This window comes from Rattus norvegicus, chromosome 15 (genome assembly GCF_021556685.1).
Source record: "Rattus norvegicus strain SHRSP/BbbUtx chromosome 15, alternate assembly SHRSP_T2T, whole genome shotgun sequence".
Taxonomy (NCBI): Eukaryota; Metazoa; Chordata; class Mammalia; order Rodentia; family Muridae; genus Rattus; species Rattus norvegicus.
The window spans coordinates 29,400,665-29,425,318 of NC_141548.1; the positions used below are offsets into that span (position 1 = coordinate 29,400,665).

Genomic DNA, 24,654 nt, shown 5'->3' on the forward strand with positions numbered 1-24,654 from the left:
TATGTTAATTGAGAATTTTGCTGGGTATGGTAGCCTGGACTGGCATTTGTGTTCTCTCAGGGTCTGTATGACATCTGCCCAGGATCTTTTGGCTTTCATAGTCTGCTGAGAAATCTGGTGTAATTCTGATAGGTCCACCTTTATATTTTACTTGACCTTTTTCCCTTACTGCTTTTAATGTTCTTTCTTTGTTTTGTGTATTTGATGTTTTGATTATTATGTGATAGGAGGAATTTCTTTTCTGGTCCAATAAGTTTGGGATTCTGTAGGTTTCTTGTATGTTCATGGGCATCTCTTTCTTTAGGTTAGGGAAGTTTTCTTCAATAATTTTGTTGAAGATATTTACTGGTCCTTTAAGTTCGGAGTCTTCACTCTCTTCTGTATCTATTATCTTTAGGTTTGGTCTTCTTATTGTGTCCTGGTCATCCTGGATGTTTTGGGTTAGGAATTTTTTGCATTTTGCATTTTCTTTGATGGTTGTGTCAATGTTTTCTATGATATGTTTTGCATCTGAGATTCTGTTTTCTATCTCTTGTATTCTGTTGGTGATGCTTGGATCCATGACTCCTGATATCTTTCCTAGGTTGCTTATCTCCCTTTGTGATTTCTTTATTGTTTCTATTTCCACACTTAGATCCTGGATGGATTTGTTCAACTTCTTCAACTGTTTGTGTTTTCCTGTAATTATTTAAGGGATTTCTGTGTTTCTTCTTTAAGGGCTTCTACCTATTTACCTGTGTTCTCCTATATGTCTTTTAGGGAGTTATTTATGTCCTTTCTTATGTCCTCTATCAGTAGTGATGGTGTATCTAGGGCTTGCTGTAGTGGGAGAACTGGGTTCTGATGTCAAATGGCCTCAGTTTCTGTTGCTTATGTTCTTGTGCTCCCTCTCATCTGATTAGCCCTAGCTTTACATGCCTTCTCTGTCTCTGACTGCAGCTTCTCCCTCCTGTGATCCTGGTTGTGTCAGAACTCCCCAGAGTCCAGCTGTCTTTGTGATCCTGATTCTGGGATCCTGTGATTCTAAGATCCTGGTTGTGTTGGGAGTTGAACTTTCTCTGTGATCCTGTGATCCTGGGTGTTTCAGAGCACCTCTGGTCCTGGGCGTGTTAGAGCAGCTGGCATTTGGGCTTCCTCTGGGTGTAGTGGTGGTACTTGGTGAGGAGCCATTGCCTAAGGTCTGCTCAGGGCACTGGTTCAGACCGAAAGGAAACAATGACCCTGGCTGGGTGGAGGTTTCTGTATCCCTCTATCCTGGGGGACCCAGTGACTCCAGGTGTTGGGACAGGTGTTGTGGCCTCTCTGGTGATCCTTGGTATTTCAGAGCACCTGGGAGTCGGGCTCCCTCTGGGCGTTGTGGGAGTGGGTGCAGAGCCAGTGTCTAAACTCTGTTCAGGGTTCAGACTGGAAGGGACCCATAACCCTGGCTGGGTGGGGTTTCCTGTGTCCCTGGATCCTGGGGAACCCAGTTACTCTGGGTATTGGGGCAGATGTTGTGGCCTCCTCATCTCTGATCCTGAGCATGTTAGAGGACCTGGGAGTTTTCCTCTTGGTTTTGTGGGTCTGAGTGTAGAGCCAGCGCCCAAGGTCTGCTCTTGGCACTGGTTCAGACTGGAAGGCTTGTTGTTTTCATTCTTTCCACTTGTCCTATAGATTTTTTTTGAGACATGGACATCACAGTCAGGTCTTAAATTCACATCCTCTTGCCTCAGTCTCCCAAACCAGAATACCTTCTGGAGTATAAGCATGTGCCACTATGATTTTTTCTTCTTCTTCAGGTTTCATAGTTCCTGAGCAATGACTATTTTTATTATTGTCCTGGAGAATATACTCTTGGAGAGAACTGTTAGAGTATTAGCATTAGTATTAGTATTAGTATTAGTATTAGTATTAGTATAGTATCCTTTCCCTCATTCTGTCCTCTTTTTGTTGATGAAAAGGAAGATTTGATCACATGATGTTTTATGGATGCTGATTTCATGGCTCTTGAATGAGAAAGGGTCTTTAGTCACCAGCTTCTGCAAGGTCAGGTCACATTACCCATTGTGGGACAGTGTAGGAATCACTGAGCTACTTGTATTCACAGATATCACAGGAGAACCTGGAATGTGAAATACACAGGGTTGTTCCTTCAAAGGAAAGAATGCATTAACTGTCATTTGTCTAGAACTCTGGGATCAAAAATGTTTAATAGCTTTGTGACTTTTGCACTACCTGTGTAATCAGAAGCCACACATTCCTCACCATTAGCATAAACTTGGTTTTATTGAACCCATCTTTATGGAAGGTATCCCATGTACTTTGCAAAGAGTTTCAATGTTGTCATGTCCAATAATTATTTAGCTTATGTGTTCCTCAGGGAGATTAATGCATGCTTTATTGTGTACACAGAATTGAGTTAATTATCACCAGGTAAGTTTTCACCAAATTTTGCTGTACTTAATTAAGTATGCCTAAGATAACTAATCAATATTAGCCTATGGAAATATGAACCAACACCTGCTTCTTAGTTGTGTTGATCTAATCGGCCTGCTTGCTTCCCACATTTCTTAACTTTGCTGGCCCTGGAAGTCCCACAGGTCCTTGCAGGACATTTATTTCTTGATTTGTTTCTGTGTAGACTTAATTCAACTCTGGCATAGCTATTACCCTAGTACACACAGCTTGTTGACCATGATAGAAAGGGAGGGTGGGATAAAGTGAAAGTGTTAGGGAAGAGAGAGAAGGAAGAAAGGGGAGAATGGAGAGGGAAGTGACAGTCAGAGGAGGGAGGGTGAGAGACACATGATCTAGAACTTTCACAGATCAATCCCCATGCAACATGATTTTTTTTCAGGAAAATAGAATAAAATAATTAGTCAAATGAACAAGTTCCTTAGGTTTTACTTAGAGTTTAGGTGGTGAAGATAGCCCCATATCTTGTAGAAACCCAGGGAAATTTCTCTTTAGATGCAAGGGTGCTCCTAGTACAAAGTGGAAGGAAGAATTCCAGGCCTTTCTAGACTGTGGCCTAGATAAGCAGCCTGCTAGGCTATCTGTAAGTCTTGAAGATAGATTTGAATGAGGGTGTTAAGGGTTAGAGTTATGATGTGTGAAAGACCGCACCTTAGATTTCCATGTGGACATTTTCATAGGTGGTTTTAGAGTGCCTGGGTTTGATACCTACTACTACTGGGAAAAAGACAAAATCTGCTGAGTTTATTTCTCTTTCTCACGTGCTTATTTCTCTTTCTATTCCAACTTGGAGCTAATATCTCTTCAAAACTCCAACTAAACTCTCAAGTGCTGTATTTCTTAGAAGTTAAGTTAGAATAGTTTGCAGTTTGATTATTTCTTTGGTCATTATCATGAGCCCACTAGATGGCAGTGTTTTCTTTGGGATCAGGGTCTGGGGAGGCGAGGCAGGAAGAGGGTTGTAGAGAATAGGCTGTGGTAAGGCTTGGTGCTGTTGAGATCACAAAAAGATCTCTTTTCTAGTTGCCAACTTAGAGTTGAGGATCTCAGTCCTCAGTGAAGAGGGAAAAGGAGAGAATGAAATCTTTGAGTGTTTCACTAGTGGTCCTGTGGCTTCAGCTACACAGTAAGTTTAGGGATTTTTTTTCTGGATCCACGTATGAAATGCAACGTTGTTGTCTGCTCCAGGCTAATGGTAGAAACACAGATGTTTTAATCTCTAGATGGGTGGGATGCCCATCGAAAAGCCATTATGCAGTGTTTGCATCCACATGCATCCAGTCTGCTTTGTCTGATCTTTGTCTTTCTGCACAGGGGTGAGGAGCCAGGAGAAGGTGCAGCAGAATCCAGACATCCTTATCGTCCCAGAGGGAGCCACGGCCTCTTTCAACTGTACTTCCAGTGATCGTAATGTCGACTACTTCTGGTGGTACAGACAGCATTCTGGGAAAGCCCCCAAGATGTTGATGTCCATTGTCTCCAATGGTGTAAAGGAAGAAGGCAGATTCACAGCTCACTTCAATAAAGCCAGCTTGCATGTTTCCCTGCACATCAATGACTCTCAACCTAGTGACTCTGCTGTCTACCTCTGTGCAGTGAGTGCACAGTGCTCCCCAGCCACCTGCAGGCTGCACACAAACCTACTGTGTCCAAAAGGCCTGAGACAGAGCAAACAGTACCCAGTGAGACATTTTGCTTCTATTCTGTATGCAATAGGAATTAAGAACAAGAGTAGAGAGGGCTTGATTGACTGGAAAAGTGTTTTAACATTTTGAAAATAAGTAATACTGAAGGGAAAGGCACGTTACTGGTTTGGTTGAAATATTTTTCATTTTTCTCACATGCTGATGGTTATACAACAGTGTACACACTCTTAATGTGCATATCTTGTCATGTCAAGCACATGACCAGGAGAATCACCACATGACATTCCATAAAGATCATGATCACCTCTGAAGCACTGTCCCTTTTTTGTTTTTTAAAAATATTCAAGAAAAGTATTTTTTACCTAATTTTTTAAAAAAGCTTACAGCATAGCATACAAAGTTTCTGTATGGCAGTTTTATACATATTTACTTTTCATTGACCTTTCTCTAAGCTTATCTCCTCTGCCATCTCCCATTCGACTATTCTTACTTAAACCTCTTTGTTCTCAGGGCTGTTTTGATTTGCATTTCTCTGACGACTAAGGATGTTGAATCTTTCTTTTGGTTCTTCTCAGCCATTGGATATTCGTCAGCTGAGAATTCTTTGTTTAGCTCTGTACCCCATTTTTAATAGGGTTATTTGATTCTCTGGAGTCTAATTTTTTGAGTAATTTGTAGATATTAGTTATTAGCTCTCTATCAGATGTAGGATTGGTAAAGACATTTTCTCTATATGTTGGTTGCTGTTTTGTCCTATTGACAGTGTCCTTTGCCTTACAGAAGCTTTGCAATTTTATGAGGTCCCATTTGTTGATTCTTGATCTTAGAGCATAAGCCATTGGTGTTCTGTTCAGGAAATTTTCCCCTGTGCCCATGTGTTCCAGGCTTTCCTACTTTCTCTTCTATTAATTTCAGTGTATCTGGTTTGTTGTGGAGGTCTTTGATCCACTTGGACTTAAGCTTTGTACAAGGAGATAAGAATGGGTTAATTTGCATTCTTCTACATGCTGACCACTATTTGAACCAGCACTATTTGTTGAAAATGCTGTCTTTTTTCCACTGTATAGTTTTAGCCCTTTTGTCCAAGATCAAGTGACCATGTGGGTTCATTTCTGGGTCTTCAATTTTATTTCACTGGTCTACCTGCCTGATTCTGTACCAATACCATGCAGTTTTTAAAATCACTATTTCTCCATAGTACAGTTTGAGGTCAGGGACGGTGATTCCACCAGAAGTTATTTTATTGTTGAGAATAGTTTTTACTGTCCTGGGTTTTTTGTTATTCCAAATGAATTTGCAAATTGCTCTTTCTAACTCTATGAAGAATTGCATTGAATCTGTACATTGCTTTTGGCGAGGTGGCCATTTTTACTACTTTAATCCTGCCAATCCATGAGCATGGGAGGTCTTTCCATCTTCTGAGATCTTCTTCAATTTCTTTCTTCAGAGACTTGAAGTTCTTGTCATACAGATCTTTCACTTGCTTGATTAGAGTCGCACTGAGATATTTTACATTATTTGGTAATATTGTGAAGGGTGTCATTTCCCTAATTTCTTTCTCAGCCTGTTTATTCTTTGAGTAGAGGAGGGCTACTGATTTGTTTGAGTTAATTTTATATCCATCTACTTTGCTGAAGTTATCAGGTTAAGTAGTTCTCTGGTGGAACTTTTGGGGTCTCTTAAATGTACTATCGTATTATCTGCAAATTGTGATATTTTGTCTTCTTCCTTTCCAATTCGTATCCCTTTGACCTCTTTTTGTTATCCGATTGCTCTGGCTAGGACTTCGAGTACTATATTGAATAGGTATGGAGAGAGTGGGCAGCCCTGTCTATTCCCTGATTTTAGTGGGATTGCTTCAAGTTTCTCTCAATTTAGTTTGATGTTGGCTACTGGTTTGCTGCATATTGCTTCTACTATGTTTAGGTGTGCGACTTGAATTCCTGATCTTTCCAAGACTTTTATGATGAAGGAGTGTTGAATTTTGTCAAATGCTTTCTCAACATCTAATAAGATGATCATGTGATTTTTTTCCCTTGAGTTTGTTTATATAGTGGACTACTGGCATCTCATACAGTAATTTGGCAATGTTCTTCCTGTTTCTATTTTGTGAAATAATTTGGGAAATATTGTTATTAGCTATTTTTAAAGGTTTGGTAGAATTCTGAGCCAAACTTTCTAGGCCTGGACTTTCTTTCTTTCTATATTTAAAAAAAATGTTTATCTGATCTTTATTTAACTTTTAACTTTGGTAAGAGGTAACTATGATGACAATTATCCTTTTGTTTATGTTTTCTAATTTTATGGAGAGTACATATTTTGAAAGTATGACTCATGATTCTCTAGATTTCTTCACTGTCTGTTTTATGTCCTCTCTTTAGTTTCTGATTTCTCTTTGTTTTTTTTGTATATTTTTTTATTAACTTGAATATTTCTTATATACATTTCGAGTGTTATTCCCTTTCCTGGTTTCCGGGCAAACATCAACCTCCCCCCTCCCTTCTTTATGGGTGTTCCCCTCCCCGCCCTCCCCAAAACAGTCTAGTTCAGTGGGGTTCAGTCTTAGCTGGACCCAGGGCTTCCCCTTCCACTGGTGCTCTTACTAGGATATTCATTGCTACCTATGAGGTCAGAGTCCAGGGTCAGTCCACCTATAGTCTTCAGGTAGTGGCTTAGTCCCTGGAAGCTCTGGTTGCTTGGCATTGTTGTACATATGGGGTCTTGAGCCCCTTCAAGCTCTTCCAGTTCTTTCTCTGATTCCTTCAATGGGGGTCCTATTCTCAGTTCAGTGGTTTGCTGCTGGCATACGCCTCTGTGTTTGCTGTATTCTGGCTGTGTCTCTTGGGAGAGATCTACATCCGGCTCCTGTCAGTCTGCACTTCTTTGCTTCATCCATCTTGTCTAATTGAGTGGCTGTATATGTATGGGCCACATGTGGGGCAGGCTCTGAATGGGTGTTCCTTCAGTCTCCGTTTTAATCTTTGCCTCTCCCTTCCCTGCCAAGGGTATTCTTTTTCCTCATTTAAAGAAGGAGTGAAGCATTCACATTTTGATCATCCGTCTTGAGTTGCATTTGTTCTAGGCATCTAGGGTAATTCAAGCATTTGGGCTAATAGCCACTTATCAATGAGTGCATACTATGTATGTCTTTCTGTGATTGGGTTAGCTCACTCAGGATGATATTTTCCAGTTCCAACCATTTGCCTACGAATTTCATAAACTCGTTGTTTTTGATAGCTGAGTAATATTCCATTGTGTAGATGTACCACATTTTCTGTATCCATTCCTCTGTTGAAGGGCATCTGGGTTCTTTCCAGCTTCTGGCTATTATAAATAAGGCTGAGATGAACATAGTGGAGCACGTGTCTTTTTTATATGTTGGGGCATCTTTTGGGTATATGCCCAAGAGAGGTATAGCTGGATCCTCAGGCAGTTCAAAGTCCAATTTTCTGAGGAACCTCCAGACTGATTTCCAGAATGGTTGTACCAGTCTGCAATCCCACCAAAAATGGAGGAGTGTTCCTCTTTCTCTGCATCCTCGCCAGCATTTGCTGTCACGTGAGTTTTTGATCTTAGCCATTCTCACTGGTGTGAGGTGAAATCTCAGGGTTGTTTTGATTTGCATTTCCCTTATGACTAAAGATGTTGAACATTTCTTTAGGTGTTTCTCAGCCATTCCGCATTCCTCAGCTGTGAATTCTTTGTTTAGCTCTGACCCCATTTTTTAATAGGGTTATTTGTCTCCCTGCGGTCTAACTTCTTGAGTTCTTTGTATATTTTGGATATAAGGCCTCTATCTGTTGTAGGATTGGTAAAGATCTTTTCCCAATCTGTTGGTTGCCGTTTTGTCCTAACCACAGTGTCCTTTGCCTTACAGAAGCTTTGCAGTTTTATGAGATCCCATTTGTCGATTCTTGATCTTAGAGCATAAGCCATTGGTGTTTTGTTCAGGAAATTTTTTCCAGTGCTCATGTGTTCCAGATGCTTCCCTAGTTTTTCTTCTATTAGTTTGAGTGTGTCTGGTTTGATGTGGAGGTCCTTGATCCACTTGGACTTAAGCTTTGTACAGGGTGATAAGGATGGATCGATCTGCATTCTTCTACATGTTGCCCTCCAGTTGAACCAGCACCATTTGCTGAAAATGCTATCTTTTTTCCATTGGATGGTTTTGGCTCCTTTGTCAAAAATCAAGTGACCATAGGTGTGTGGGTTCATTTCTGGGTCTTCAATTCTATTCCATTGGTCTATCTGTCTGTCTCTGTACCAATACCATGCAGTTTTTATCACTATTGCTCTGTAATACTGCTTGAGTTCAGGGATAGTGATTCCCCCTGAAGTCCTTTTATTGTTGAGGATAGTTTTAGCTATCCTGGGTTTTTTGTTATTCCAGATGAATTTGCAAATTGTTCTGTCTAACTCTTTGAAGAATTGGATTGGTATTTTGATGGGGATTGCATTGAATCTGTAGATTGCTTTTGGTAAAATGGCCATTTTTACTATATTAATCCTGCCAATCCATGAGCATGGGAGATCTTTCCATCTTCTGAGGTCTTCTTCAATTTCTTTCTTCAGAGGCTTGAAGTTCTTATTGTACAGATCTTTTAGTTGCTTGGTTAAAGTCACACCGAGGTACTTTATATTATTTGGGTCTATTATGAAGGGTGTCGTTTCCCTAATTTCTTTCTCGGCTTGTTTCTCTTTTGTATAGAGGAAGGCAACTGATTTATTTGAGTTAATTTTATACCCAGCCACTTTGCTGAAGTTGTTTATCAGTTTTAGTAGTTCTCTGGTGGAACTTTTGTGATCACTTAAATATACTATCATATCATCTGCAAATAGTGATATTTTGACTTCTTCTTTACCAATCTGTATCCCCTTGACTTCCTTTTGTTGTCTGATTGCTCTGGCTAGAACTTCAAGAACTATATTGAATAAGTAGGGAGAGAGTGGGCAGCCTTGTCTAGTCCCTGATTTTAGTGGGATTGCTTCAAGTTTCTCTCCACTTAGTTTAATGTTTCAACTGGTTTGCTGTATATGGCTTTTACTATGTTTAGGTATGGGCCTTGAATTCCTATTCTTTCTAGGACTTTTATCATGAAGGGGTGTTGAATTTTGTCAAATGCTTTCTCAGCATCTTAATGAAATGATCATGTGGTTTTGTTCTTTCAGTTTGTTTATATAATGGATCACGTTGATGGTTTTCCGTATATTAAACCATTCCTGCATGCCTGGGATGAAGCCTACTTGATCATGGTGGATGATTATTTTGATGTGCTCTTGGATTCGTTTCGCCAGAATTTTGTTGAGTATTTTTGCGTCGATATTCATAAGGGAAATTGGTCTGAAGTTCTCTTTCTTTGTTGTGTCTTTGTGTGGTTTAGGTATAAGAGTAATTGTGGCTTCGTAGAAGGATTCCGGTAGGGCTCCATCTGTTTCAATTTTGTGGAATAGTTTGGATAATATTGGTATGAGGTCTTCTATGAAGGTCTGATAGAATTCTGCACTAAACCCGTCTGGACCTGGGCTCTTTTTGGTTGGGAGACCTTTAATGACTGCTTCTATTTCCTTAGGAGTTATGGGGTTGTTTAACTGGTTTATCTGTTCCTGATTTAACTTCGGTACCTGGTATCTGTCTAGGAAATTGTCCATTTCCTGCAGATTTTCAAGTTTTGTTGAATATAGGCTTTTATAGTAAGATCTGATGATTTTTTGAATTTCCTCTGAATCTGTAGTTATGTCTCCCTTTTCATTTCTGATTTTGTTAATTTGGACACACTCTCTGGGTCCTCTCGTTAGTCTGGCTAAGGGTTTATCTATCTTGTTGATTTTATCAAAGAACCAACTTTTGGTTCTGTTGATTCTTTCTACGGTCCTTTTTGTTTCTACTTGGTTGATTTCAGCTCTAAGTTTGATTATTTCCTGCCTTCTACTCCTCCTGGGTGTATTTTCTTCTTTTTGTTCTAGAGCTTTTAGGTGTGCTGTCAAGCTGCTGACATATGCTCTTTCCTGTTTCTTTCTGCAGGCACTCAGCGCTCTGAGTTTTCCTCTTAGCACAGCTTTCATTGTGTCCCATAAGTTTGGGTATGTTGTACTTTCATTTTCATTAAATTCTAAAAAGTTTTTAATTTCTTTCTTTATTTCTTCCTTGACCAGGTTATCATTGAGTAGAGCATTGTTCAATTTCCACGTATATGTGGACATTCTTCCCTTATTGTTATTGAAGACCAGCTTTAGGCCGTGGTGGTCTGATAGCACGCATGGGATTATTTCTATCTTTCTGTACCTGTTGAGGACCGTTTTTTGACCAATTATATGGTCAATTTTGGAGAAAGTACCATGAGGAGCTGAGAAGAAGGTATATCCTTTTGCTTTAGGGTAGAACGTTCTATAAATATCCGTTAAGTCCATTTGGCTCATGACTTCTCTTAGTCTGTCTACGTCTCTGTTTAATTTCTGTTTCCATGATCTGTCCATTGATGAGAGTGGGGTGTTGAAATCTCCTACTATTATTGTGTGAGGTGCAATGTGTGTTTTGAGCTTTAGTAAGGTTTCTTTTACGTATGTAGGTGCATTTGGGGCATAGATATTTAGGATTGAGAGTTCATCTTGGTGGATTTTTTCTTTGATGAATATAAAGTGTCCTTTCTTATCTTTTTTGATGACTTTTAGTTGAAAATTGATTTTATTTGATATTAGAATGGCTACTCCAGTTTGCTTCTTCTGACCATTTGCTTGGAAAGTTGTTTCTCAGCCTTTCACTCTGAGGTAGTGTCTGTCTTTGTCTCTGAGGTGTGTTTCCTGTAGGCAGCAGAATGCAGGGTCCTCGTTGCGTATCCAGTTTGTTAATCTATGTCTTTTTATTGGGGAGTTGAGGCCATTGATGTTGAGAGATATTAAGGAATAATGATTATTGCTTCCTGTTATATTCATATTTGGATGTGAGGTTATGTTTGTGTGCTTTTCTTCTCTTTGTTTTGTTGCCAAGACGATTAGTTTCTTGCTTCTTCTAGGATATAGCTTGCCTCCTTATGTTGGGCTTTACCATTTATTATCCTTTGTTGTGCTGGATTTGTAGAAAGATATTGTGTAAATTTGGTTTTGTCATGGAATATCTTGGTTTCTCCATCTATGTTAATTGAGAGTTTTGCAGGATACAGTAACCTGGGCTGGCATTTGTGTTCTCTTAGGGTCTGTATGACATCAGTCCAGGATCTTCTGGCCTTAATAGTTTCTGGCAAAAAGTCTGGTGTGATTCTGATAGGTCTGCCTTTATATGTTACTTGACCTTTTTCCCTTACTGCTTTTAATATTCTTTCTTTATTTTGTGCGTTTGGTGTTTTGACTATTATGTGACGGGAGGTGTTTCTTTTCTGGTCCAATCTATTTGGAGTTCTGTAGGCTTCTTGTATGCCTATGGGTATCTCTTTTTTTAGGTCAGGGAAGTTTTCTTCTATGATTTTGTTGAAGATATTTACTGGTCCTTTGAGCTGGGATTCTTCACTCTCTTCTATACCTATTATCCTTAGGTTTGATCTTCTCATTGAGTCCTGGATTTCCTGTATGTTTTGGACCAGTAGCTTTTTCTGCTTTCCATTATCTTTGACAGTTGAGTCAATGATTTCTATGGAATCTTCTGCTCCCGAGATTCTCTCTTCCATCTCTTGTATTCTGTTGGTGAACCTTGTATCTACAGCTCCTTGTCTCTTCTTTTGGTTTTCTATATACAGGGTTGTTTCCATGTGTTCTTTCTTGATTGCTTCTATTTCCATTTTTAATTCCTTCATCTGTTTGATTGTGTTTACCTGGAATTCTTTCAGGGATTTTTGTGTCTCCTCTCTATGGGCGTCTACTTGTTTATTTATGTTTTCCTGGAATTCTTTCAGGCATTTTTGCGATTCCTCTCTGTAGGCTTCTACTTGTTCTCTAAGGGAGTTCTTCACGTCTTTCTTGAAGTCCTCCAGCATCATGATCAAATATGATTTTGAAACTAGATCTTGCTTTTCTGGTGTGTTTGGATATTCCATGTTTGTTTTGATGGGAGAATTGGGCTCCGATGGTGCCATGTAGTCTTGGTTTCTGTTGCTTGGGTTCCTGCGCTTGCCTTTCGCCATCAGATTATCTCTAGTGTTACTTTGTTCTGCTATTTCTGACAGTGGCTAGACTGTCCTATAAGCCTGTGTGTCAGGAGTGCTGTAGACTTGTTTTCCTCTCTTCCAGTCAGTTATGGGGACAGAGTGTTCTGCTTTCGGGCATGTAGTTTTTCCTCTCTACCGTTCTTCAGCTGTTCCTGTGGGCCTGTGTCTTGAGTTCACCAGGCAGGTCACTTGCAGCAGAAAAGTTGGTCTTACCTGTGGTCCCGAGGCTCAAGTTCGCTCTCGGGGTGTTGCCCACGGGCTCTCTGGGGCGGCAGCAACCAGGAAGATATGACCCGCCCTTTCCGGGAGCTTCAGTGCACCAGGGTTTCAGATGGCCATTTGTGTTTTCCTCTGGAATCAGTAATGTGTGCAGAGTGCAGTCTCTTCTGGTTTCCCAGGTGTGTCTGCCTCTCTGAAGGTTTAGCTCTCCCTCCCACGGGATTTGGGTGCAGAGAACACGGATGATAGCATTTTTACAAGTGTCTGTGGAGTGTTTGGTCTGCACTTAAGACGAGTTGAGAGCAGGAAGGAACCAGTAGGCGTGAGACTAAGCCTCAGCTCTTCTGACCCATGTCAGTCAGGTCAGCATCGACAGAGGAGACCTCCATCCTCCCGCCATCTTCAACAGAGGAGCCCTCCATCCTCCCTCCATCTTCCGTCTCCCTTCTGCCCTGATTTTTTTTTAATTTGGGTATCCTATTTCCATTTTAAGGTAGTTTTGACAAGGGTTTGTCTTGTTTATTTTTTTCAAAGAGACAACTCTTTGTTCCATTGTTCATTTTGTTTCTGTTTTATTGATTTCAGCCCTCAGTTTGATTATTTCCTGCCATGTACTTCTCTTGGGAGAAACTGTTTTGGGTGAATATTAGAGGCTTGGAACAGTGAGAAGCATTGAGGAGAAACTATTGGTGGCCAGGGTTAGGACACTTAGGAAGAAGAATAAGGCCAGGAATATCTTCAGCCGATGCGATACCCACAAAGACAGAAAAGCTGAATGGGTAAGAAGGAGGAGTGGAGCTGGTAAGAATTGGTGGAGAGGTGAATATGGTCTATATGCATTGAGTGAGATTCTCAAATAACTTCTGAAAGTGGAAAACCATCTTTTCTGTTCATAGTTGATTCATTTGAAACTTCACATCTACCTCTAAGGCTGAGTACTGAAATGTGGCTTCAGTTTTTCAATCTGAGGAATGAGAAAGATTGTAAAACTCTCCAAGATGCATATATCCTCATATAACCTCTCATCTTGTAATAATTCACTAACAACATGGATCACCACTAACTCAAAGTCTCCACAGAGCTCCCAGAAACCATCTGCACAGATGTGGCCTACAAAAGGATAAGGCTCAGTCCTTCTGGAAATTAGAAAGACCTGGGAAAGAGCAACTACATTGAGTACCTACAGAGTCAAATCTTAACATGAATCCCTCCAGATATGTGGGCAGAAGTCAGAGAACAACAGGCTTTCTAATTATTATGTTCTTGCTTGATCAGGATTGGACTAGGATAATGTAGAGAAGAAGTCAGGGCACAGCTCCAACCTCAACAGGACAAGATTGTCCTTTAGTAGAGAGAAAGAAGGGCATCAACCTTTGTGCCCAAGTAGAGATTGTGAACCATGGCATAAGGTGGGAAGGTGAAGGTTTTGTAGAGTTTGAACAGGGAAGATTCTATGGTTACAGGGCCCACCGATGTAACTCTTCTGAGCTTAGTTCCCTCTGTGTACTCTCAAATAGGAACTATTTGTGCTGGCAGTTTTCCTTGAGCAGGGGAGGCTGTGATTTCAAATAAGTACCATCTGTGCTAGAAGATAGCCTTGAATATGGGGGATTTCAGCCAGCCAGAGATAGCTTCATTCTTAAATTCTAACTTTAGTTTTATTCTTAATCTAGTTTATACAGTTGGTCTTGTTAGACTTGAAGTGCCCAGTTTAGATGAGATAACTTGTTTCATCCTTAAACCATCACACATTTTTAACTTATTTATGATCCCTTTTCAAGATTTCTTCTGGAGGACAATTTTACAAAGACTCACTAAGCTCATAGTCAGAAATGTTAGCAAAGGAATTTTCCAACCTGACTGTCAACTTGTGCTAAGCTCTCTTCCTCTCTTCCAGAAGGTCAGGTCTATGCTGAGGACAGAATAAAATTTGTCTTCTGGGAGATTAGGGTTGAATTTCCCAGGTGAAAGAGATATAGACTTTATTGTTAAGAGTTGAGATCCACAGTCAAAATTGACATTTATCTGACTTGAAGGAAAACTAACAGCCACTGGTCTTGGGGAGGGCAGAGTGAAGCAAGAAGGATGTCATTCAAATAATGAAAAGCTTCTTTGTATGTTATGGATGGGATGCTTCAGAGAACATAGCATAGAGAATGATATAACAAAGACCTGACTTAGCCCCCACCCATACACTGCTTCCAACTGCTGGGGATGATGATATACAAGGGCTAGGGGAGCTAACTGAGAATTAGATTATCCAGCAATCGTTTTGAATATTCTAAGTATCAGAGTTCTATGATACAGTTCTTTTCTTTCTGGTTTGGTGCTGGGATTTCTTCCCAACATATCATAAGTACTCTATATAAGGAATTTGTGCAACGTGAATGCACACGAGTGACTTTGTTATGCTTTGTGCTTTGGTCTGACCTAAAGAAGAAGCAATGAGTCTCAGGTATTCCTAAGTACGTTAGAAGTCTCCAGTCTGAGATAAAATACAACAACTAGGAGAAATACAAATACAATTTTGAGTAGTTTTGTTAGAAGGTAATAATTATGCTAGATTACTAGGTTTTCTGTTTTTTTCCAGGAATTTTCAATATAAGAAAGTCTTAGGTTTTAATTTTAGTAGCAAATGGATGATTAGAGCCAATAACATTGACACAAGAAGAAGAAATCTCTTGTTGACAAAAACAATCTAAATACACACAATTATTTTTCAAAGTGAAGACCTACCTTTTTCTGAAAGTAGTAAAAGCTAGTTAATAAAAGTTAGTCCAGCCCCACACCCGCGGATCCTGGCCCGCAGCAGCTCTCTGCTCCCACACCCCGTGGGAGAGAGACCTCACCACCTGGTCAGGTGGGCACTCCCGAGGCTGCAGAGCAGAGGAGACCACCAACACTGCCCACCCCTGACCACATCCCTGGCCCAAGAGGAAACTGTATACGGCCTCTGGGTTCCCGTAGGGGAGGGCCCAGGAGCGGCAGGACCCCTGCGCCCGAGACACCGCCAGAACCTGAAGGAAACAGACAGGATAAACAGTTCTCTGCACCCAAATCCCGTGGGAGGGAGAACTAAACTTACAGAGAGGCAGACATGCCTGGGAAAACAGAATAGACTGCACTCTGCACACATCCAGACACCAGAGGAAAACACCAAACGCCATCTGGAACCCTAGTGCACGGAAGCTCCCGGAAAGGGCGGCTCATATCTTCCTGGTTGCTGCTGCCGCAGAGAGCTCGTGGGCCTCGGGACCACAGGTAAGACCAACTTTTCTGCTGCAAGTGACCTTCCTGGTGAACTCAAGACACAGGCCCACAGGAATAGCTGAAGACGTGTAGAGAGGGAAAACTACACGCCCGAAAGCAGAACACTCTGTCCCCATAACTGGCTGAAAGAAAACAGGAAAACAGGTCTACAGCACTCCTGACACACAGGCTTATAGGACAGTTTAGCCACTGTCAGAAATAGCGGAACAAAGTAACACTAGAGATAATCTGATGGCGAGAGGCAAGCACAGGAACCCAAGCAACAGAAACCAAGACTACATAGCATCATCAGAGCCCAATTCTCCCACCAAAATAAACATGGGATATCCAAACACACCAGAAAAGCAAGATCTAGTTTCAAAATCATATTTGATCATGATGCTGGAGGACTTCAAGAAAGACATGAAGAACTCCCTTAGAGAACAAGTAGAAGCCTACAGAGAGGAATCGCAAAAATGCCTGAAAGAATTCCAGGAAAACATAAATAAACAAGTAGAAACCCATAGAGAGGAGACACAAAAATCCCTGAAAGAATTCCAGGTAAACACAATCAAACAGTTGAAGGAATTAAAAATGGAAATAGAAGCAATCAAGAAAGAACACATGGAAACAACCGTGTATATAGAAAATCAAAAGAAGAGACAAGGAGCTGTAGATACAAGATTCACCAACAGAATACAAGAGATGGAAGAGAGAATCTCGGGAGCAGAAGATTCCATAGAAATCATTGACTCAACTGTCAAAGATAAGGGAAAGCAGAAAAAGCTACTGGTCCAAAACATACAGGAAGTCCAGGACTCAATGAGAAGATCAAACCTAAGGATAATAGGTATAGAAGAGAGTGAAGAATCCCAGCTCAAAGGACCAGTAAATATCTTCAACAAAATCATAGAAGAAAACTTCCCTAACCTAAAATAAGAGATACCCATAGGCATACAAGAAGCCTACAGAACTCCAAATAGATTGTACCAGAAAAGAAACACCTCCCGTCACATAATAGTCAAAACACCAAACGCACAAAATAAAGAAAGAATATTAAAAGCAGTAAGGGAAAAAGGTCAAGTAACATATAAAGGCAGACCTATCAGAATCACACCAGACTTTTCACCAGAAACTATGAAGGCCAGAAGATCCTGGACAGATGTCATACAGACCCTAAGAGAACAAAAATGCCAGCCCAGGTTACTGTATCCTGCAAAACTCTCAATTAACATAGATGGAGAAACCAAGATATTCCATGACAAAACCAAATTTACACAATATCTTTCTACAAATCCAGCACTACAAAGGATAATAAATGGTAAAGCCCAACATAAGGAGGCAAGCTATACCCTAGAAGAAGCAAGAAACCAATCATCTTGGCAACAAAACAAAGAGAAGAAAAGCACACAAACATAACCTCACATCCAAATATGAATATAACAGGAAGCAATAATCACTATTCCTTAATATCTCTCAACATCAATTGCCTCAACTCCCCAATAAAAAGACATAGATTAACAACCTGGATACGCAACGAGGACCCTGCATTCTGCTGCCTACAGGAAACACACCTCAGAGACAAAGACAGACACTACCTCAGAGTGAAAGGCTGGAAAACAACTTTCCAAGCAAATGGTCAGAAGAAGCAAGCTGGAGTAGCCATTCTAATAGCAAATGAAATCAATTTCCAACTAAAAGTCATCAAAAAAGATAAGGAAGGACACTTCATATTCATCAAAGGAAAAATCCACCAAGATGAACTCTCAATCCTAAATATCTATGCCCCAAATACAAGGGCACCTACATACGTAAAAGAAACCTTACTAAAGCTCAAAACACACATTGCACCTCACACAATAATAGTGGGAGATTTCAACACCCCACTCTCATCAATGGACAGATCATGGAAACAGAAATTAAACAGAGACGTAGACAGACTAAGAGAAGTCATGAGCCAAACGGACTTAACGGATATTTATAGAACATTCTATCCTAAAGCAGAAGGATATACCTTCTTCTCAGCTCCTCATGGTACTTTCTCCAAAATTGACCATATAGTTGGTCAAAAAACGGGCCTCAACAGGTACAGAAAGATAGAAATAATCCCATGCCTGCTATCAGACCACCATGGCCTAAAACTGGTCTTCAATAACAATAAGGGAAGAATGCCCACATATACGTGGAAATTGAACAATGCTCTACTCAATGATAACCTAGTCAAGGAAGAAATAAAGAAAGAAATTAAAAACTTTTTAGAATTTAATGAAAATGAAATACCCAAACTTATGGGACACAATGAAAGCTGTGCTAAGAGGAAAACTCATAGCGCTGTGGGCCTGCAGAAAGAAACAGGAAAGAGCATATGTCAACAGCTTGACAGCACACCTAAAAGCTCTAGAGCAAAAAGAAGCAAATACACCCAGGAGGAGTAGAAGGCAGGAAATAATCAAACTCAGAGCTGAAATCAACCAAGTAGAAACAAAAAGGACCATAGAAAGAATCAACAGAACCAAAAGTTGGTTCTTTGAGAAAATCAACAAGATAGATAAACCCTTAGCCAGACTAACGAGAGGACCCAGAGAGTGTGTCCAAATTAACAAAATCAGAAATGAAAAGGGAGACATAACTACAGATTCAGAGGAAATTCAAAAAATCATCAGATCTTACTATAAAAGCCTATATTCAACAAAACTTGAAAATCTACAGGAAATGGACAATTTCCTAGACAAATACCAGGTACCGAAGTTAAATCAGGAACAGATAAACCAGTTAAGCAACCCCATAACTCCTAAGGAAATAGAAGCAGTCATTAAAGGTCTCCCAACCAAAAAGAGCCCAGGTCCAGACGGGTTTAGTGCAGAATTCTATCAGACCTTCATAGAAGACCTCATACCAATATTATCTAAACTATTCCACAAAATTGAAACAGATGGATCACTCCCGAATTCCTTCTATGAAGCCACAATTACTCTTATACCTAAACCACACAAAGACCCAACAAAGAAAGAGAACTTCAGACCAATTTCCCTTATGAATATCGACGCAAAAGTACTCAATAAAATTCTGGCAAACCGAATCGAAGAGCACATCAAAACAATCATCCACCATGATCAAGTAGGCTTCATCCCAGGCATGCAGGGATGGTTTAATATATGGAAAACCATCAATGTGATCCATTATATAAACAAACTGAAAGAACAAAACCACATGATCATTTCATTAGATGCTGAGAAAGCATTTGACAAAATTCAACACCCCTTCATGATAAAAGTCCTGGAAAGAATAGGAATTCAAGGCCCATACCTAAACATAGTAAAAGCCATATACAGCAAACCAGTTGCTAACATTAAACTAAATGGAGAGAAACTTGAAGCAATCCCACTAAAATCAGGGACTAAACAAGGCTGTCCCTACTTATTCAATATAGTTCTTGAAGTTCTAGCCAGAGCAATCAGACAACAAAAGGAGGTCAAGGGGATACAGATCAGAAAAGAAGAAGTCAAAATATCACTATTTGCAGATGATATGATAGTTTATTTAAGTGATCCCAAAAGTTTCACCAGAGAACTACTAAAGCTGATAAACAACTTCAGCAAAGTGGCTGGGTATAAAATTAACTCAAATAAATCAGTAGCCTTCCTCTACACAAAAGAGAAACAAGCCGAGAAAGAAATTAGGGAAACGACACCCTTCATAATAGACCCAAATAATATAAAGTACCTCGGTGTGACTTTAACCAAGCAAGTAAAAGATCTGTACAATAAGAACTTCAAGACACTGAAGAAAGAAATTGAAGAAGACCTCAGAAGATGGAAAGATCTCCCATGCTCATGGATTGGCAGGATTAATATAGTAAAAATGGCCATTTTACCAAAAGCAATCTACAGATTCAATGCAATCCCCATCAAAATACCAATCCAATTCTTCAGAGAGTTAGACAGAACAATTTGCAAATTCATCTGGAATAACAAAAAACCCAGGATAGCTAAAACTATCCTCAACAATAAAAGGACTTCAGGGGGAATCACTATCCCTGAACTCAAGCAGTATTACAGAGCAATAGTGATAAAAACTGCATGGTATTGGTACAGAGACAGACAGATAGACCAATGGAATAGAATTGAAGACCCAGAAATGAACCCACACACCTATGGTCACTTGATTTTTGACAAAGGAGCCAAAACCATCCAGTGGAAAAAAGATAGCATTTTCAGCAAATGGTGCTGGTTCAACTGGAGGGCAACATGTAGAAGAATGCAGATCGATCCATGCTTATCACCCTGTACAAAGCTTAAGTCCAAGTGGATCAAGGACCTCCACATCAAACCAGACACACTCAAACTAATAGAAGAAAAACTAGGGAAGCATCTGGAACACATGGGCACTGGAAAAAATTTCCTGAACAAAACACCAATGGCTCATGCTCTAAGATCAAGAATCGACAAATGGGATCTCATAAAACTGCAAAGCTTCTGTAAGGCAAAGGACACTGTGGTTAGGACAAATCGGCAACCAACAGATTGGGAAAAGATCTTTACCAATCCTACAACAGATAGAGGCCTTATATCCAAAATATACAAAGAACTCAAGAAGTTAGACCGCAGGGAGACAAATAACCCTATTAAAAATGGGGTTCAGAGCTAAACAAAGAATTCACAGCTGAGGAATTCCGAATGGTTGAGAAACACCTAAAGAAATGTTCAACATCTTTAGTCATAAGGGAAATGCAAATCAAAACAACCCTGAGATTTCACCTCACACCAGTGAGAATGGCTAAGATCAAAAACTCAGGTGACAGCAGATGCAGGCGAGGATGCAGAGAAAGAGGAACACTCCTACATTGTTGGTGGGATTGCAGACTGGTACAACCATTCTGGAAATCAGTCTGGAGGTTCCTCAGAAAATTGGACTTTGAACTGCCTGAGGATCCAGCTATACCTCTCTTGGACATATACCCAAAAGATGCCCCAACATATAAAAAAGACACGTGCTCCACTATGTTCATCACAGCCTTATTCATAATAGCCAGAAGGTGGAAAGAACCCAGATGCCCTTCAACAGAGGAATGGATACAGAAAATGTGGTACATCTACACAATGGAATATTACTCAGCTATCAAAAACAACGGCTTTATGAAATTCGTAGGTAAATGGTTGGAACTGGAAAATATCATCCTTAGTGAGCTAACCCAATCACAGAAAAACACACATGGTATGCACTCATTGATAAGTGGCTATTAGCCCAAATGCTTGAATTACCCTAGATGCCTAGAACAAATGAAACTCAAGACGGATGATCAAAAATGTGAATGCTTCACTCCTTCTCTAAAAGGGGAACAAGAATACCCTTGGCAGGGAATAGAGAGGCAAAGATTAAAACAGAGACTGAAGGAACATCCATTCAGAGCCTGCCCCACATGTGGCCCATACATATACAGCCACCCATTAGACAAGATGGATTAAGCAAAGAAGTGCAGACTGACAGGAGCCGGATGTAGATTGCTCCTGATAGACACAGCCAGTATACAGCAAATACATAGGCGAATGCCAGCAGCAAACCACTGAACTGAGAATAGGACCCCCGTTGAAGGAATCAGAGAAAGAACTGGGAGAGCTTGAAGGGTCTCGAGACCCCATAGGTACAACAATGCCAAGCAACCAGAGCTTCCAGGGACTAAACCACTACCTAAAGACTATACATGGACTGACCCTGGACTCTGACCTCATAGGTAGCAATGAATATCCTAGTAAGAGCACCAGTGGAAGGGGAAGCCCTGGGTCCTGCTAAGACTGAACCCCCAGTGAACTAGACTGTTGGGGGGAGGGCGGCAATGGGGGGAGGGTTGGGAGGGGAACACCCATAAGAAGGGGAGGGGGGAGGGGGATGTTTGCCCGGAACCCAAAGAACTATTATTAATATTAAATAAATTAAAAAAAAGTTAGTCCATTGCTATGTGTGCTTTGGGAATGGTTCTGAGACATTCTGTTCTTCATTTTATATCCAGGTGAAATTAATCTACAATCAGTAATTTTGAGTTTCCATGTGTAATATACATAACATTATATTACTACATATTGATATATATGCATATATTACATATATTATATCTATGCTATAATGTATGCTTAGAATGGATAACATAATGCTAGTCTTGGTTTAAATCTGAAGACAAAGGTGGAGATAGCAGGAAGTACCTGTCCTGCCAATATTGTCCCGATTTTCCTCCAATTTCTTCATGAATGAGGATGTCTAGCAATGTGAGCATTTGGGCACACACATGAATGAGCAGGCTTTGTACTAGACCATACTGATGATTCAGTTGCTCCTTTCTTTGCTTGCATCTAATATTAGTCTAAAATAGCTTCCAATAGAATTCTTGTTCCTCTCTAAAACTACATGATCTAGGCCTCCACTTCCACAGTGTCCTTAGCACACTTATTTCTATGATCTCATAGAATGGCCACAGCTTTGCTTCCAGAATTCAATAGCATTTTAGTCCATGTACCAAATCCTTCTATAAGATAGGCAAACGTGTAAAAGCCATTTGCTTAGGTCTATCCTTAAAACGACCCTGTTTCCTTGGCACCAGTTTGAAGATAGTTCCTTTTCTGTTGTGACAAAATGCCATGACCGGAAGAAACTTGGACAGAAAGATTCTTTTAACTCACAACTCCAGGTCATAGGCCATCACAGCTGGGAATCCTGGCAGGTAGAATTTAAAACAGAAGGTCTCGTCACCGTAGCTGTCAGGAATGCAGAGACATGAGTGTGAGAAAGCTTATTATTCAGCTAGCTTCCTCTATTGCTGAAGGCCCCAAAGCAGGCAATGGTGCTACCCACTTCTGAGGGGGGGTCTTCACACATCTTTTATGTCTTTTCATTTACGAAAATTATAAATCACCAATAAAATTTTTAAAGATTTATTTATTTCATGTATATAGGTACACTGTCACTGTCTTCAGACACACTAGAAGAGGGCATTGGGTGCCCATTACAGATGGTTGTGTGCCACCATGTGTCTGCTGGGGATTGAACTCAGGACCTCTGGAAGAGCAGTCAGCTCTTAACCACTGAAGAAAATCCTGCACAGACATACCCAAAACCTTTGTTGATGGTGTTGGTCCACTAGGGGGCACTGCAGGCTTCCAAAAATGACTTTCTGAAGTGCCTAAAGGATTGGGAAGTTATGTAGACTAGAGAACGTCTGAATGTCAGATCACAGACAGCAAAGTTTATTTCTGGTTGTTAACTTTGCCATTCTGTGGAACTATAAAACAGATCCTGGAAATTGACTTGAGAATTAAAGAAAACAGAATTCTACTCATCAACATGAGGACTGAAACTCAATAGGAAATATTTATACTCCAAAATTTCAAGTTTTAATATTTTATGATGAAATTCCCCAAGTTCACTGCTCCAGAACTTACTCCAATACCAGAGACAGCACAACCTTTCATTATCTTCTCTCAGACTAGCATGAACAAAAACAATTAGTCAAGAAGAGAAAAAACAAACAAACAAACAAAACCCCCGACAAGACACAAAAAAAGAAGATGCAGAGAACACCACTGGACTTGAATTTGTGGGCTTGTAGGGTACTGGAGAGGGACTAGAGGAGAAAGGGCAGAGATAAAAAGTGAATCAGAGTGAGGGTTGTGTGCAGATCTTCTTTGTTTCAACAGATGAAAATTACATTGGAACCATTGTCTTTGCAGATGGTGATCCATTGACTTTAAGAAAGTGTATTAACTCCTTAGTACACATCACACGCCATCACATCGTGATTTCTGAAATCCTGTCAAATTATGGAATTTAGGAAATGGATTACTCTTGCTATCCTTCTGGATGCTTTGTGATAGACCAAGATGTCAGCTCTTCCACTCACATTTACCCTCAAATGTCTCTCTCTCTCTTTTTTTTTTTTTTTGGTTCTTTTTTTCGGAGCTGGGGACCGAACCCAGGGCCTTGCGCTTCCTAGGCAAGCGCTCTACCACTGAGCTAAATCCCCAACCCCCCTCAAATGTCTCTTGCTTCAACTGTTAAACAAAACCAACCAACCAACCAACCAACCAACCCACCAGTTTGGCTACAAGACCTACTACTTCAGGGCAAGGTTTTCTTTCACAGCTAGGAAGCAGTTATTGTGAAGCCTCACTGGGATGCTGTGGATGTTGTTTTCCATCAAAGTGAAAGAACTAAGATTTTATTGGTGCTTAAAGGGAAGAAAGGTAGGAGGGAGGGAGGGAGGGACAGAGGCGGAGGAAGAGAGGGAGGGAGGAAGGGAGGGAGGAAGGGAGGGAGAGAGAGAGAGAGAGAGAGAGAGAGAGAGAGAGAGAGAGAGAGAGAGAGAGAGAGAGAGGAAGACTCTGTTGACTTTTGGAAATAAGCCCAACACTTTCTGAAGCTGGGTTGAAGGCACATCATGAGATTGACAGGATCCATGGAGAGGAGCCTGGGAATTGTGCTGGGGCTGCTGTGGGTGTCGCTTTGCTGTAAGTTGTGGATCTCCAAGATGGGGTTAATGGTGCTCTAAAGGTGTGGGTAGGAGCCGGCAGAAGACAAAGCTGACTTTCCTGGGATCTCAGACAGGAGTAGAAAATGCTAAATTGCTGAACTGCTTTTCATATAGTTTATTTTTCCCTCTCTGAGCAGGGGTGAGAGGAATACAGGTGGAACAGAATCCTGAAGCCCTGAGTCTTCATGAGGGAGCTGGCTCTGGTCTGAGATGCAATTTTTCTACCACCATGAACAGTGTGCAGTGGTTCCGACAGAATCCCAGGGGCAGCCTCATCAATCTGTTCTTCCTGGCTTCAGGAACAAAGGAGAACGGGAGGTTAAAGTCAACATTCGATTCTAAGGAGCGCTACAGCACCCTGCACATCAGTGATGCCCAGCTAGAGGACTCAGGCACCTACTTCTGTGCTGCTGAGGCACAGTGCTCCCAGTGA

At 40.6% G+C, this 24,654-nt stretch overlaps 1 protein-coding gene across 1 annotated transcript; it reads left to right on the forward strand.

The window, feature by feature from the left end:
* The first annotated feature begins 3,490 nt into the window (after positions 1 to 3,490).
* LOC148000929 (uncharacterized) lies at positions 3,491 to 24,654 on the forward strand. The gene is made up of 3 exons (XM_087586738.1): positions 3,491 to 3,580; positions 3,769 to 4,185; positions 24,359 to 24,654. Exons 1-3 carry the CDS (start codon positions 3,532 to 3,534, stop codon positions 24,652 to 24,654), a joined length of 762 nt encoding a protein of 253 aa, XP_087442864.1. The 5' UTR covers positions 3,491 to 3,531.